At 38.6% G+C, this 17,381-nt stretch overlaps 1 protein-coding gene and 1 non-coding gene across 2 annotated transcripts; one reads left to right on the top strand and one right to left on the bottom strand.

Moving 5' to 3' along the window:
- Positions 1-290: 290 nt before the first annotated feature.
- Positions 291-372, top strand: trnas-aga. The gene has a single exon. It is a non-coding gene; the product is annotated as a tRNA-Ser (tRNA).
- A 6,425-nt stretch (positions 373-6,797) lies between these two features.
- On the bottom strand, positions 6,798-15,098 carry LOC122760214 (growth factor receptor-bound protein 2-like). The gene is made up of 4 exons (XM_044015308.1): positions 14,884-15,098; positions 10,792-10,914; positions 9,578-9,746; positions 6,798-8,327 (listed from the first exon to the last, which is right to left on the bottom strand). Exons 1-4 carry the CDS (start codon positions 15,081-15,083, stop codon positions 8,142-8,144), a joined length of 678 nt encoding a protein of 225 aa, XP_043871243.1. The 5' UTR covers positions 15,084-15,098; the 3' UTR covers positions 6,798-8,141.
- Between the last annotated feature and the right edge of the window lie 2,283 nt (positions 15,099-17,381).

Below are 17,381 nucleotides of genomic sequence, written 5' to 3'. Positions count from 1 at the left end.
TGTGCATATAACATTCAATAGAATTGCACTGAGAAAGAAAATGCATGCATCTATCAAATGAAATACGAAGATGATAGAACATGAGTCATTTTGAATAAACTGTAAACCTGAGGGGAGTTAAATTTAACGCAGCTGTCATGTATCTAATAAAAACAGTTTAGGAGGAGGTAAACTGATTGACTGTGTAACCACTAACTTAACAAGGAACGCTGTTTAGTAAACATTATTTTTGATATATACGAGCTATTCATTAACGTAGAACTATGCTTACCATATAAATAGGTACATCAGTTGTCGTGGCCGAGTGGTTAAGGCGATGGACTAGAAATCCATTGGGGTCTCCCCGCGCAGGTTCGAATCCTGCCGACAACGTCACGTTTTCTTTTTGTTACATAATAATACATATTTTTAGTACAATTTGTAATCAGTGATGTCACACACACACACACACACACAAACACACTTTTACAGTGACTCCGATATCGTAGACGTAAGCAAACAGAAATTCAAAGGCAGCAAGCGTGTCAATACAGTGCCTTAAAAACAATGAGAGCGCCCCCCAGTGTTCACATATGCGACATAAATGGGACTGCGTGGACTTTCCTACTAAAATATTACTGTTTGTAACACGCAGCAGCACATAAATAATCACTAACAATACGATAATAATACATAAGCATAGACCTACAGAAAACTCCAGAAAGATGAGAAAAACAAACATTTTTGTCATCAGCAGAATAGAATAGACTGCAGACACCAGCCAGTAGGTGGCAGTATTACACAGTCTACAAGTCAGCCATGGATCATACATAGACTTGGACTGATGTTTTGTTTTTTTACTGTTTAACTGTTCACTCACGTCAGATAGTTAACTGTGGCCACTGTCTCCTCTTTACTGAGACTTAAATGACTGTTAAATGTTAAGTATTTGGCAGCAGCAGTGACAGTTTGGCTCTTGTACAAAGAAAGACACATGCTTATACATGGTACAAGCACTAGGGGGCCTTAAAGAGACTTTAAACTGCCTGATTATATTGTTGTGATAGGATGGGATGGGAAACCTGAGGAGACATTTTAGGCCCTTGAAAGAAACCCATCTGCTGTAATCTGAAATGCATTTCTTTTTCTTTCCTTTTTTTTCTTAAAAAAGCTATGGTGATCTCTTGTGATCTGATTACACTGCGAAATACTGGTGGATTCTCTTTTCATTCCCAGGATTATCTGTAACTTTCTGTTCCTCATGTCCGCACGAAATAGGTAAAAGGGCTTTTGTCCATTCTGCACATATAGATCAGCAGACTGAGTGGAAAATGACAGATGTGTTTGTGGAATAAACCTTCAGAAAGATAGTCGAGTTGTGCCCGCCGTACTTGTTCTGGTTGCCCCTTCCAGAAGGGACTATTGAGCTGAAAGGATCAGCCAGTGAAACTCTGGACACATAGTGTTTTTATTCTGTGTTTTAATTGTGTAACTTTGTGTTTTTATGTGACGCTGCCTAACTTGAGCACGCCTCAATGTGATTTACCTGGTTAAATAAAGGTCAATAAATAAATAAATAAATAAATAGTTTCCATGGGCTCATGACTCCATATATTACACACAGTGACACTTGTGCTGCAGTGGCAGATCTCACACAGGTGAGATCATTAAAACTTGTGGATGTGAGAACACGCAGAGTCCAGCTTTGAGGCCTCTGAGTCAGGGCGTCAGAGTGGTGCCACATTTGTAAGAGTCTGAGTCTGGATCTCTGAGTGAGGACTGTTTTCAAATGATAGAACGGAAACGCTAACTCAGTTTGACGAACCACGACAGCCGAAGACCACACAGCATGTCTCCTCCTGTACTTAATAAAGTGCGTCTGATGTATTCATGGAGACTTGTTCAGTCCTCAGTACAAACACCCACAGCTGTTTTCATCCTCAGAGTCAGACAGAATAGGCGACAATAAACAGCAAACAACAAAATTATAATTAGGTCTCCACCATGTTTTAAATCCATAACACAGCAATATTAAACCTGTAGTGTATAACCTTTCAACATGAACACATGTCTGTTATAGTCAAATAGTTGATACCGTAGAGGTGACAGAAATAGCCGTCACCTCTACCACAGACCAACAGATCAGTCTGTCAGATCAATCTTTTAGTTCTATGCATCTTCTGGTATCTATCTATCTATCTATCTATCTATCTATCATGCTGGGGTACAAACAGGTCACTAGTTCACACACAAACAATAATCTTCTCATCTCTGCACAAAATGTCCTCCTCACTTGTAAATCCAATCATCTTAAAACATCCAAACAGGGTGCAGAGCTGCTGGCTTTCAATGCTGCTGACACGACTGATGTCCACTTCTGTGGCAGCACCATATGGCAAAAAGCCTGGTTAAGCTTAAGAGGTAAAAAAAAAAATAAAAAAAAAACCTGGTGCAGAATTTGTGCTTTGGCTTTACACTTTAGAAAAGCCTCCACAAATATAAAAGACTTATCGTTTCACATAGTTTTAGACTTTAAAGCAGAGCCTGTGATGCACGGCAGTGGACAGAGGCTGCAGCGCAAATGTCACACTGTGAGCTTCATAACTGCTGCACGTCACGGAGGATAAATAGAAGCACTGGAGCAGAGGGAATGTGCTCAGAAGTGGAACACAGTCAATACAGAGAGAGGATGTCACAAAGGCAACTTACACTGAGAGACAACTAAAGGCTGAGAGGAGAGCTGAAGTGATCTGCTGAAAATGTGGGGCAGACGGCGCAGCAGACCGCGACTAACGTGACGTTAAAGATCTCACTGCACTGCAGCGGAGTGCAGCAACGCAGCTGCACGTACGCTGCCACTGCAATAAATCTTCACCCATCATCACTTTCCTCTCCACTGAGACATGCTCATCATCACAGAGGAAGATGCTCTGGATTGTGTTTGAGAGTGAAATATGACCTGGTGCTCTGAGCTGGCATTTAAAGGTTCATTTATTACATTTATTAGATTAACCCTTCAAAAAAGTTACACCTAGAACACCAACATGTGTTCATAAATAAAGAAGCTATAAAAATTTTGTTGAGTTTTGATTCCATCCTTCAAATATTAACATTAGATATTTCACCCACATTTTTGTCATGATGCACCTTCATTCTATGGCCTAGAAAAACACAATATGAATTATTTTCAATAAACTTCATGCAACCTGAATTATTTTTGGGCTGATTATTGCAGCCTGGCGTATGTGAAAAATTAGCAGAAACATTTGTTTATATGCATTTTTTTGTGCAATGTAAAAATACGGTCACACTAGCACAATTTTTTTATATATTTAAAAAAAAAAAAACGTTTTGAACCAGTCCACTCCTTACCATACATATCAAAAAAGATTTTTGTCATCACATCAAAAATAGTGATCTGAATGGGTTTCAATGAGCACATTTTTGTGTTAGTGTGAGTATTTTAGTTAACTGTTGTTTACAGTAGACTAAAAATACATGCAAAAAATTGATAAGATATTCTATAAATGAAAAGCCAAAAACACAAAAATGTGTCCAGGTGTGTGTAGTTCTTTGCACACCAGACGTGTTTTTTTGTGTGCGAACATTCACATGTTTGAAGTATTTTTAGTACATTTATACAATCAAATCAAACACATTGCGACTGTTATTTGTTTGGATTGTGGTCGATTTTCCCGAGCTTCCAGATTCACAATCAGAACCATTCTTGTTGATGACAGTCGGCTACTGACGTGTGAAGTCTGCTCTGGTTGCTGACAGACAGCGATTTTTCTCAATTCCATTCAATTTCAATTCAATTTATTAGTATAGCGCCAAATCACAACACACACTATCTCAAGGCAGAAACCTATACAATATTATAGAGAGATGAGCAACCCAAACATTCTCACAATGAGCAAACAATAGGCATCAGTGGAGGGGGAAAAAAAATACTCCCTTTTAACAGGAAGAAACCAGACTCAAAGATGTGCGACCATCTGCCTCGACCGACTGGGGTGAAAGGAAAAATGGGAGACAGAGGAGAGGAAGGGGAGAGAAAGGACAAGGGTGAGGTGAGGTAGAGACAGAAGAGAGTCCACCCTTGTCTTCATAATTTATTGGTTTCTTCACATCGCCCTTGACGTGCATGTGAGGGTTGCGCCATAATCCACATCCAATCATTCGCACTTTCGTCCCATATATCTGCCACATGTCTGGTGTGCAAAGACCTTTAGTCACAAAATGACCCTGAGGTGGAAACATGTTTGAAGTGATAGCCAGTATACTCAAAAAACTAATTTCATTTGCAGGCTGCAAACTCTGTCCATGTTTTGCTCTGTTTGTTATTGTGGTCTCATAACCTCTGCATTTCAACTTTTAACCTCTCGGTTACTGAATATTTATAAAACTAAAATGGGACAGTTATGTATGTGTGCATTTGTGCATGACCACAGTGTGACGCTAGTCTTATGTCAATCTGGCAACCACGCCCCTCCAGTGTTATAATACAGAAACCATTTTAAATGCTTAAATGCTGCACATACAGTACTTTATGTAAATCACCTTTGACTGAAATTACTCACCGGCTCATTTGCACCTCTCTGGTGTCTATAGAGGAAGTCCCTCTCCAGCAGATGTTGCTATGTTTTGTAGATTAAAAAAGAAATCTGTGGTTCTGGTGAAAATGAGGCTCGTCTGCCACTCAGAGACGAATGATTCATCACGAGTCTGCAAGCAGATTATCATACTGCACTGACATGTGAGGCAATATTCTGTACATGAAAGAAAGTCACAAAAGTGTCTGGAAAAAAGAAACAACATCTTTACTTTTACAAATTAAAACTTGCCTTCACTTAGGAGTTTCAGTGCAGGGTCGATTTAGAAAATACTAGATATACTGTACGTGTTGTGTTCACTGACTGTGTTATTCAGTAATTATATACCTTGCTTTAAGTATTCTTAATACAACAATCTCTGTATCCCTCAGATACATTACTAATAATCATTATAGAGAATTGGTGTTAAAAAAACTAATGTAATAAATTACATTTACTTGCGTTACTGTAATAGAGTAGGTTTATTGTACTTGCACTCTTTCAAGTAATTTTACTTTTACTTAAGTATGTTTATTTGGAAGTACTGTACTTGAGTACTACGGTGAGGACAGGCAAATTGGCGTTAATTGAGGTCCCTGAGGGAAAAAGTTAAAACAATAGTGACCGTTGACCCATTTTGACTGATACATTATGTGTTTACATATTTTATTTTATCAGCACTTTCAGTTGTTAATGTTTGCCTTCAACTAAACACAATTAATGTGAGATGTGTGTCCCCTTGTCCATTTAGCACAACACAAGAAAGGTTTACTCAAACAATCTGCAAGCTTTCTTCACTTGAGCACATTTTTAGACCAGTACCTTTACTTGAACTTCAGTAAAATTTGATCACAATAGTGGTACTTTTACTTAAGCCAGCAGCGGTTAATTTCAGTTGGACACGCCGAGGCGACGCTGCTCTGCGCAGGGCACTGCGAGTACATTTCCACCTCTGGTCATGATAATTTTACGTCAGAAAATTGTGTTTGTAAAGGTTATCACAGTTATGACATGCGTAGTTTTTTGGTTGAGATTAGCTAGAAAAGATTGAGTCAACTCTCACGTCTGTAGGTGCTAGCTCTCAGTTAGCTTAGCACAAACAGAGAAAAAAGAGCTAGCCCGTCCTTGTCCAAATGAGACAGTTTGAGTTCACCAACAGTCACATTTTTATACTTTCAGTGCAAAATACGTTATTTGAAAACAACTTATTAACGGTTTTAATGGGAGTATATACCAGAACAAGATTATATTAGATATTAGAGTTAGCTAATATTGAAGAACTGCTAACTTGGCCCTGAACTAATTATCACATTTTATATACATATATCAACTATTAGTAAACAAGTTTGTTGTAATTTCATGAAATAAAGAGGTTAGAACATTCTTACCTTGGCCTCAATGCTACCAGTAGTTAAACTACAACAGTGGTGCCGTTACTTAATTTTTCTCAAGCTGCCACGATTAGCGAACAGTAAATACGTTTGTGCAGCTCCCTCTTGTGGAGAATCTGATGGCAATTAAACACAGGTGTGGTGTGTCTGCTGAAAAATATAAACCACCAAAAATGTTTTCTCCTTTTTTAATAATTGCATTTTATTAATTGAAAACAAAAAACAAACAAACAAAAACAAATGCAAATAAAAAAAAAGAAGAGCAAAACAAAACCGTATCATTAGGTAAGACAAGGCGAGAGACATTTAAATAAGAAGAGTTCCACATTGGTGAGGACAAAGGTGAAGGTGGGTAGATGTAAGAGGGAAGGAGTAAGGGAGGAGTGGAGTCATTGCTGGATGGGACAGGTTGGATTATGTACACTGTTTCTCACTGCAGGACTGGCAGACCCCGTTAAGGGAGGGGGCTCAAAGTAGCAGGTTGGAGACACTGAAATACCAGAGAGAAAGGCACTATCCAGAGAGAACGACAAAACACAAACACAGTAAACAAACACACACACTGGATCAGAAACAAAAAAAGTGCTTGACCACACGCCACAATGGACAAAGAACGAAAAGGAAGGAGAAAAAAATAAAATAAAAATCTTTTACAACATTGAAGCTGATCTCTCAACTTGAAGCATAAAAGACGCTCTCTCAGATTTCTGGACTGTTGTGCCAGCTGCAGATCTGCACTGGTGATTATTACACACTGTGATTATCCAGACTCCGCCTCCGTACTACGTGCAGGTGTAGCGGGGAGGAGAACGTCTGCGTATGCATGCATGTAATGACTGTTCGAGTATGCATGATAACTACCTGTACATGTCCTCATACAACTGTCTGTCTTTTTAAGTGAATATTGACAACATTGCCAACTTGGCGTGTCTTTTCCTAAAAATCCCTTGCATGGTTTGTGTAGTTCAGTTCTCTGACCTTGCTTCCCTCATTGTAATGTCTATGGCCTCAGTAAGCTACATTCACTGCCCAAGTAAAACGGCTGCAATAAATACATAGGCTTTGAAAAGGTGTCCGACCTTTTACGAGGGGCTTTGTAATACAACAGCTCTTGCAGCATTTGTGGCTCTACTTGCTGGTCAATGTTATCTTTGTGACAAGAAGTGTTTCTTCTCAGGTTTCTCCTAATTTCTTCTTATTATACACAAGCAAAATCTTTTTCCTGCTGGAACTTGTATGACTCTTGAATAGCATGCTGTTTTATCTGAGAGCCCTCAGATAGATTCAGAAAAAACAAAAAAAAGGTAACTTGACTGACAATTCAGCACATTCTAGAGCTACTAGGTCTTATCCAGACTAACATAAGGATTGAACATAATTTACAAATGGAGGAAAAAAAAAAACAATTTGATGAGAGGTAAAACAGACAAACACATACAAATATATAATATATATTCTTAAAAAATGGATTCTCTCTATAGTTGATTTATTTATACAGCCAGTGGCTGATGTACAATGCTCACATGCCAATGAACTTAAACATGGAAACTTGCTGTACTTGTAGATGGCATCTTTTCTTTCCTCTCTTCTTTGTACATTTTTTTTTTTTAAAAACCATTTCTTTTTTATATTTTTAATTTCATTTTCTTTAAAACAGAGTTAGGATTTCATCGGTAGGCATTTCATTTAGGAGATTAAAACAACATGCGGCAAAAGAAGGGAGACAAAAAGAAAGGCAGAATGTTAGGAAGTTTAGGAGAAGACAGAAGCAGCTGCGGGAGTGGTAGAATCATTTATCTTGATGGTTGGTGCACTACGCTTTAGTTTCTCTGCATTCTGATTTCCCTCAAAGACAGTTGAATCGTCACCGTGGCGATCACTGGGGTGGTGAACATTCTTAGCACAAGTTAAAGTTGATTGTGCTCAGCTGCCACCCACACAGAGACGCCTACAACAGCACCTACCCTGTCTCATCTCTCTTTCAGTTGTTTGCGTTCTTCCTGTCTGCTCCTGTTACTGTGGAATGGCCAAGAGTGGTGGATGGGGAGGGGCTTAAATGGGTCAGGTGGGGGCTGATGAAGATCAAAGATGATGATGAAGATGATGATGGTGGTGGTGGTGGTGGTGATGGTTGCCGTGTTGTGGTTGTTGTTCTTGTTTACATGGTCTGACTGTTTTACATGTTCCGATTGACAGGGGTGACGTAGTTACGGGGGAACATGCCCGTTTGGCCGTGGCAGCCTCCTTTCCACCAGTTAGGGTCAGAGTTGTCCAGGACTTGGATGAAGTCGCCGCGTCGGAAACCCAGCTCTCCCTCCTCCTGGGGGTCGAAGTCGAAGAGTGCCTGCACATATGTGGGATGCTGTGCACACAAACGGGAAGAGAAGGCAGGACAGGTTGATGAAAACAAGACTGAGCATAATTGAAACATTTGGACATTTGTAGGAATGGGCCATGATTATTAAATTGAAATAGATTTCCCTGCTTTTCACAGAGTGTTGCCTTGGCCTGATTTTTTGACGATTCTTCGACTAATTAGATAAGACTTTCGAATAGTGTAAGAATGCCCATTCCTAGAAATTTGTATTGTCATTAACTGAATAAAACCACATGTTCATTTGTAACTGCAGTACAGTACAGGAAGTGCTGGGGGCAGTATCACGTCATGAAGCAGAACATATGAATGGCTAATGGAGAGAGGCAAGAAATGACTGGAAAAGACTGATTGAATGTGAGCATTTCATGTCGATACAAGCATGAGTACTGAATTATCAGAATTTGAAAACATACAAGTAATTTTTCTCTGCTCTGTGACAAAAAGTAGTGAAAATGGACGAGTGACTAGAAGCAAACATGCTGTCACATTTTTTTCTCAGTGGCTGAAGCTGATGATAAAAACAACTGTAGCATACGGTACGCTTCAAGTGCCCCCAGTGTAACCTCCTTATAGGGGACAGGCTTTCCCCCTTACATTCCACCACCAGCCATTAGTTAGTTATTCTTTTTTGCTGGAGAGTAAATAATTCAGCTGTTAAGATAAGATAATCAGTTAAATGTTTTCACTGACATTAGGCCAGACCTGATACTACAATACACAGCCTTGAAAATGAAAAAAAAAAAATCAGATTAAACAGATTATATTAAATACCAAAATAATCATTATTTAACTTAAATCTGCTATCAATAATTGTAAAATAGTCAAATGTGTGTATATAGCTACATACTGTTGTGGGGGGTTTGAGTGTATGTTTATAGTTGAAAAATCAATTAAAAAAAAGTGTTGAGAGAAAAGCAAAGAATCTTTTGTGGCAGCATTTGTCCATTATATTCAGTTTAAAATGAGACAAATGGCCAGAAACCATAGTGCACTTAATTTGTCTACTTTTCTACAAACAGCACGATGCATTTGTGTGGTGTCGACGGTATCTGTGCCGTGGTAAGGCTGTCAACCATCACGCTTTCTGTTTCTGCTGCAATAAGAACTTCACTTCACCACTAATGGGGTAGACCGGAGATGAAGGAAAATAAGCATGTGTTCATCTCTACACACTAAAGCTGACCCTTCTATTTCTATGTCCACAAACATAGAACAGATAAATAAACACATCTTACCTGGTGGACCTGCTCTATTTCTCTCAGAAAGATCTGCTGATTGCGAGAGACCGAGGAGGTGCGGTGGTATTCCACCAGCTCGTTGAGTGAGTTAAACTTCACCACCCATAGGAAATACTTTCCAGCCCCATCACGAAGAACCTTGAAGTGCTGGACGTCATTTCCAAACCTGCAGAAGGTCATGGAAAGGAAACTATAAGCGGTGGTATTTTCAGCAGTATTCAAAAAACACTATTTCACAGTTGTTTGGAAGGCTGTGCATGTAATAGTCACACATCGACTGCTCTTATCAAAAATGTTTGTCAAATGACTCAGTTGTGCCGGTAACACACGACTCACAAGCAGTGTTCAATTTTTCAGCAAATTCTAATTTAGTTATAGTCTTAAGACAAAAATACCATTAAGTATTAGTCATATACAAAGTCATCTGAGATGTTTTAGTTGACTAAATATCATCATATTTTATGTAACTAAAATCTACAGTAGATTTAGTCGACTTGTTTGTATTATTTAAATTTTTTCTATTATCCTATCTATTACAATAAATGGTATTAAGGTTTGAACAAAAATATAACTGTTTTGATATGAAACATTTTTATTTGTCTTTCAAACACAATTTTTCTTAATGACATGTTTGCTCCAATTTGAAGACAATGAAACATTACACTTTGAGTTATTATCTTCAACAGGTTTAAAAATCCATAATTATCAGCGGTTGGTGGTTTGTTTCAGTTTGAACTACATTTTAAATTTAGCAACAACTCAACAAGCTGATAAAATAGCATTAGCGTGTGTCTTTACTGAGTCTTTGGATTCCTGGAAGACTTTTCCCTTTGAGTTTGTCTCTGTGTGGTTTACAAAGAATTTTGTCTTCTGAAACATCGCAGTTTTTGTTAACGACATTAACACTGCTCACAAGAGTAATCAGGATGGGCCAGACAATAACTGTGATCCATTTCTTAACGACAACTTCACATGAAATCTGCTGCAAACTGTAAATCAGAATGGAAGCACAAATAAGAGGAAATGAAACAAGCGAGTGTTACAGCAGCACTGAGACTTCCCAAAAACAAGGAAGTGGTTATGCTTATGAGTCAATCGCACCAAGTATGGAAACATATTAACCAGATCAGATATGAGGAAACTGTGTTGTGTTAAGTGCGATGTGAACTGAACTTATAGAAAATTTAAGTGCGATATTGGGAGCTGCTTACTTCACAGAGAGGGAGAAATCTCCAGGCGCACTCTCACTCTCTCTGATGAGGAAGGCCCCATCGTGCCGCTGTTTGTTTAGCATCTCCTCTGCTTTGGCCCGGGGAATCTTCCCGAAGAACCACCTACAGGACGAACACAACAAGTACAGGTGTGTGAGAGAACATAGGTCATTCAACCAGTCTTTTAATATTAGAAATTCCACTTCTAAAGTCATTTAAGAAGTTAGACATTGATTTCAGTCAAAATTATCCTTTTTTCCCCACAATAAAAAAGGTATCATGTGCAATACTAAAACATGAATTACGAGCTGATCTATAGAGTCTACAGCATCGGTATCACATTATTGTAGATGGTGATGCTCCCACCAGAGAAAATCCTTTGTCACACTTAAGAAAAGCTATATAAATAAGTAAAATAGACTGCGGTTCTAATTATGTTACAGCTAACACCACAACCACATACACTCACAGATATGAGCAGCTACGTCAAAGTGAAGGTCTGTGGGCATTTGAAAGAAAACAAAAATGCACAAAGTGTAAACATCACACCCATCACATCTTACACTTCCTGGCACTTCTCAATTTAATATTTAATGAGTTAAAATATGCTCTAGAGTAAATGTAATTCAGCATTTACGCTAGACTTTAGGATCATGTATACACCAGAGTCAGGAAAAAGTTTGGGACAGTCCCGAGAAGTTGCGCTGCCCTCCATATACAAGGAAGTAGAAAATGTCTATCTATTAATAGTGGCAAAATATATTCTCTTTTTATACCTCTACTAATGTGAACTTAAGAGCATCAGTGTTTCATAACTTATGACCTTTAATGGCACACATATTTTTATCTGCGTATGCTTCTTGTAGTTTAGAGTGAAAAAGTTCTGATAAAGACAGTCAGAAGGAGACAAATGGGAGGCAAAACCAGTGAAAGCTCTTTACTTGTGTAAATAATTAAAAATAAAAAGTTGCAGTTAGCCAAAAGATGACATCTTGGCTCCTTTACACATTTATAAAATGAATAATCAATAATAAAAGGGCAAATCCGTAATCCGTTTAGTATCTGTCTGGCAACACAGCAAACCTGCACACAGAGTCTGTTTTCCCCCTTTGATCAAAGTGATAACAGAACAAGTAATGGAGGAGAGGAAACAGAGCCATCACACACATACATACATACATACATGCACGCACGCAGGTGAAACACTAAAAGCTTTCATACTGCTGTATCACTCTCATTCAGCGGTCACACAGACACAGTTCAGTTTGTTGCTGTTGGTTCAGAGGAAAGTTTCTGTGTACAAACAGAAAGGACTTGGAGTCAGGCTGTACTGTGTCCTTGTGTCCTGCTGTACAGCACAGCTGTGTGTCTGTCTAATGGGTTGTGGGGGGGGGCCTAGTGTGTTTGGGTAACACTTAATTTTCACAATATATGGGTGAATAGGGCAATCTCCTCCCACCACACCATTGCCCCATCAACAGTGATTCTAGTAAATTTCTGTTCTGGGCAGTTTAAGTAAAAATTGCCTTCAAACCTACACATCACAACTCTGACTCACAGCATATTGAAAGGTGGGCTGACAAGAGGATCATTTATTCAAAACCAGCAAGTAGCTTTCAAACCGAGTCCACCAGGAAAGGCACTGTGAGACATTAGACACCATCACTGAGCACTGAAATGGATGTGGCCTTGGTGGGAATATAACCTGCATGCTATTTGACTGCAAAACGGGCAATTGAGGAAGTCTCATGAAAAGCAGACACTTTGCATCAGCAGTCCTGCTCAATAGTTGTTATTTTTTTCAATCCAAAACGGAACGTTTTTATATACTTAGAATCAGTTGCTACGTTAGTTTTAATAAGTGTTATTTTAGCTATGCATATGTGTTTCAAAACCTTAAACATGGCACAGTGCTGCAATGGAGAGTAAATGCATAACAACCAAGCATATGAAGAAAGCTGGGGTGAGCATATCTCCTTAAAGAATGATTCAATAAATGGGCCGAGATAGGATTCAGGGAAGAAATTTTCTTCTGGAGATTTATAATAACAAATTAAAATATATCACTGCTTATTAACACATCAGCCCAGAGAATCCTATTTGTCCTTTCCATTTTAGAATGATTAATTATTTCAGAACTTCCATGTCTTCCATGAGAGTTTCAAGACAGCAGCATTATTAAACTGATTCTTAACATTAAAAGATCAGCTTTCAATTGATCTATTTTTATCTTTTACTTAAAAACCAATTTGTGTCAGGTAATTATTACACCTGTAAATAAAGTCCTTTAACAGGTCTTTTGTTATCTCATGGAGTAATTTCAACTCCTGCCTATGCACAACCTGCTACATGGCACAGCCATTCCTGCCCTACATCATGGGTGCAATGAGTGAGGCAGGAAAATTAATCCCATATCCTTAATGAGAAAGTGGTATTAAAGAAACAATCAATTTAAATGGTGACTCTCACCTTCTACGTGAGACAGCCAAGTGATAAAAGCAAACACAAATCCCTCACTGAGTCTGATGAGAGCCAGGTGGTTGAGTGTATCAAAGTGTAAGCAATACTCTTCTGTATGTACATTCATCTAAAGAAAAAACTGCACTCAATGTGCATGTGCTGAGAAAAGGATGTATAAAAGCTGTTACACTCCAGAGAACCTATGAGAGTTCCATGAAGCCTAGGTGAATATCGATTCCACATAACCAAAACACTTGAGTGTTATTGCCACATTAGTACTAAGGACATGAAAAAAACAAAAACAAAATCACCACAACAGCAGTCGAAAAGCTAAAAATGGCAGAGTACAAAGACCCCCCCTCTCCCCCGTAAAAAAAAACCCCCACATCTGATAGCTCCACTGCAATGATGCAGTCAGGGTCAATATTCAATTAAGAGCAGGAGGCCTCAAGCACATTAATAGAGAGAGAGCTAATCTGGCACTGAGCACAGGTCCAGAGGTAATGTTCTCTGAGGGTTCTGCAAGGCGTTGTCTAAAGTGGTTTAAAACACACACACAAGGTACTGCATACAGTCAAATGTAATTGTGAATGGGACAGTGGTAGAAAGCAGTTTAGCTTGAGTTGAGAAATTGATTTGTTTTTATAGCAAAGAGAAACCATGAGTTGCAGAAAAGTGATAAAGTGATATATTGTATAACATGTATGAGTATAACTTTTCCACTTGCATTCACTACTAGAGCTGTGTGTACTATCTGTATTTGTATTTAGGAGCCAATAACAACTAACCTAGTGTTTTAAGAGCTGGAATTGGTGATTTTAGTTGTTGGTGATGTTACTACTCTGCCTCAGTTTGGTCTTCATGAACAGAAATTATATAACATTATGTGTATGCTGTGTCCGAGTATCAACAGGCTCTGTCAAACAATACTATCAGAGCTGATTGATTTGTGTGTGTTAACGGTAATGCACTGTGGGCACTTATTGTTTTCAGTCATACTCCAACCTGTTTGTAGCCACCTCACCTTACTAGCCTCAATATTACTTTTGCCTCCAGAGGGATACTTTTTTTCGATACAGTACAATACTGTTATGGTGTTGATATTCTGTAGTGCAGCATCCTTTTGCATAAGCTAGTGAAAGTGAAATTATATTTAAGGGCAGTAGTGAGTGACTGATGTTGGAAAGACGCACGGTTCACAAAGTAGAAAACGTTCAGATGCAATGTCTGTTGAGAAGCTTATTCTGGGCATCCTAGTTAAAATAACAAAAGTCGCATGTCATCGGTCACTAAATAAACTCGGTGCTGTAATTTAAGACTGATTACGTCAGCTGGACTGGTTCTTCTGGAAACCTTCAAACTCTGCATGACCAATTTGTCCTTCCATTTCTGAGCAATGAAGGATCCAACAGCTTCTGTGATCAGTCAATCCCAGGATTTATTGAGTATACATAGCAAAGTCAACAAGGCTTTCAGTGAAAACGAACCCGTTCAAAAAAAATACAAAAATATCTTTTTGTTTCCCTTCATTATAGAAAATTGGTAATACATGGCAGAACATCTTGCAAAAAAGCTTTCAGTCCTGCACTTTCACAAATACTGAATATAGGAACCCGTGTTCATAATACTTACGGATGGGCTTTCATCTCTATGTAATTCTTGGGAATGAAGCCATCTTTTCCATTATGCTCTGCCTTGTACCAGTTCTGATCACACTCTTCATTTAATACCTGGTGTTGACAAAAGAGAGAGAGAGAGAGAATTAGTTCTGGGTAGTGCCACAAACAAGTATCAACAATGGAATGCAACCACAGTGCTAAATTTAGCTTCATAACAAACGATTTCCTGTCACCTTCGGAGGGTGCATGTGCAGCATGTTGGGAGAATGCCTGAGTAAGTGTTTTTCAGCTTCAAGTATAGGAACATAGGCTACTTGTTAAAGGTGTGTTTGTTTCTGACCTTTTGGTTAAAGAGAGACACATGTAGTAAACCTCAGTCAGAACTTTTCCATACACATTTAACTGGACAACGGTCCTTATTCCAGTATGCAAGCCCTTATGAGTAATTGATTCAGTGACTGAAGTGTCTCCACCTCCACTACACCAGGTGGCAATATGCCCCCTTTCAGCTTGTTAGTATAAGGTGATTTCTAGTTTAGTTTGCATCTAGTTGTTAGAATGGTGAGCACCATGGGACTTCCGACTATCCATTAACTTAAAAATACTAAATAAGTTTTGCTGGCAGACCTTAAAATCTATTATCTGTCTATTTCTGGATTTCTAACTCCAGCTGATGGTGTACATGCAATAGTAATTTGACTCTCTTTTGTGTTATCCGAGTGTGTTCATCAAGACTTTCAGTAATTCAATTTAGTACAATTTTAGTCAGACTAACACCTTTATGTGTATTACTAAAGTCCTACTTAAGTCAGACTAACACAATAATTTGTATTTTTCTAACGTAATGTAAATGTGCTGATTGTCAGAACTGAGGCAGATTCATTTCTGACAATGGTCAGCTGGGTGCAGAGGAGTTGGTCTAGTGGTGCATCCACATGTCTCCAAGTCAATATGAACAGTATAGGCCACTTACTGTTAAAAATATCAAAATATCAGCTGATTTACCAATAAAAATGAAGCCTATATTGTTGCTCCATTCAAATAAATACACAAAATGTCATTTTCCCTTTCAAGGACATGTCACTTAAGCTGTGCTTAGATAATTGGAAACTGCTGAATTTCTAGTTATAGTTAGGGAAGTTCTAACTTCCCTACACTAATTATGACTTAGGATATATCTGTGCATACATGTGCAACATCTAGCGTTAAGTAACAGTATCCTGACAATTAAAAACCAAAGCCATTCGATTTATAGCAACTATAGAACAGTATCTACAGTACTATAACAGTATCTTGCAAAGATAGCAACTATAGAACAGTATCTACAGTACTATAACAGTATCTTGCAAAGATAGCAACTATAGAACAGTATCTACAGTACTATAACAGTATCTTGCAAAGCCTGAAAGGTTGGTGTAGAAAATGTTTTGGCTGAGGCTGACACGCAGTCTTTTATGCAGCATCACTGGAGATTTCTTTCTTTGAAAAGCAGCACATGTACAAACACAAATCATCTGGAGAATGCCAGCTGTCTCTGACCTCCCCCATCTGCTAAACCCTGCACAACCAATATTACTGAATGAGGGCGTGGCCTTGGACCAGAGATGTAGCTATTGTTGGGGGTGGGTTTGTCTATATATGTCCAGTATGTGCGTGTGTCACACAGCGGATACTGGGGTAAACTGTCTTAAGCGGAGATATGGGCCAGATAATCTTAGTGTGTTTACACTAGTTTCTGAGGTGCTGTGTAAGCCAAGATTTAAACAAAGGGCCTTGGCCTCTGGGATGTATGATGACACACCTAACCAACCTTTAAGAAATAACATTTTTAAAGGCAGACTGTAACATCCCTGTGTGGCTCTGTGGCCAGCAGACCGCTAACGTGCTGGTCACTGCTTGTCATATGACAAGAAATAGAGTGACGGGTGGCTGCACATGACATTTCTAACACAGCATTATGTTTGGGTCGACTTCACCCCTGGCTGATTGTACTCAATTCCATTGTAAGTTTGGATAAAAGCGTCTGCTAAATGACATGTCATGTAATGTAATGTAATGATCCAATAATCAACAATTTTCCTCTGTGGAATATTTTCTGGTAACACTAGCTGCTTGAGCGTCTCACTCAAAACCACACCACTTAACCTCATGGTGAAGTGAGAGTAAATGTCAGACCATCACCAAAATCAGTATAAAATGTCCTCAGACTATATATATATATATTCAAGATTTAATGTTAATTCTCATTAAAAGGCCCAACAATACTATCAAAGAGAAGCTGTTCAATCAAACTGCAATCAGTAAGGAAGGTAACTAACAAACAAAAAAGAAAACTGTGTGATGACCGTTGAGCTTTGCATATGAAGGTCTTAGCACCTCTCTTCCTCCTAACAACATAAACACACTCTCCTTGTATTGTCTTACTTTGTTCTACTCCAATTGCTGTCAATGCTGACTCACAGGAAAGCTAATTTTGAGAAGCTAAAACAACGCCCTGGGCTCACAGTCATG

This window comes from Solea senegalensis, unplaced genomic scaffold (assembly GCF_019176455.1).
Source record: "Solea senegalensis isolate Sse05_10M unplaced genomic scaffold, IFAPA_SoseM_1 scf7180000013226, whole genome shotgun sequence".
Taxonomy (NCBI): domain Eukaryota; kingdom Metazoa; phylum Chordata; class Actinopteri; order Pleuronectiformes; family Soleidae; genus Solea; species Solea senegalensis.
The sequence above is the reverse complement of the archived record's forward strand: the minus strand, read 5'-3'. Positions and strand labels throughout refer to the sequence as shown.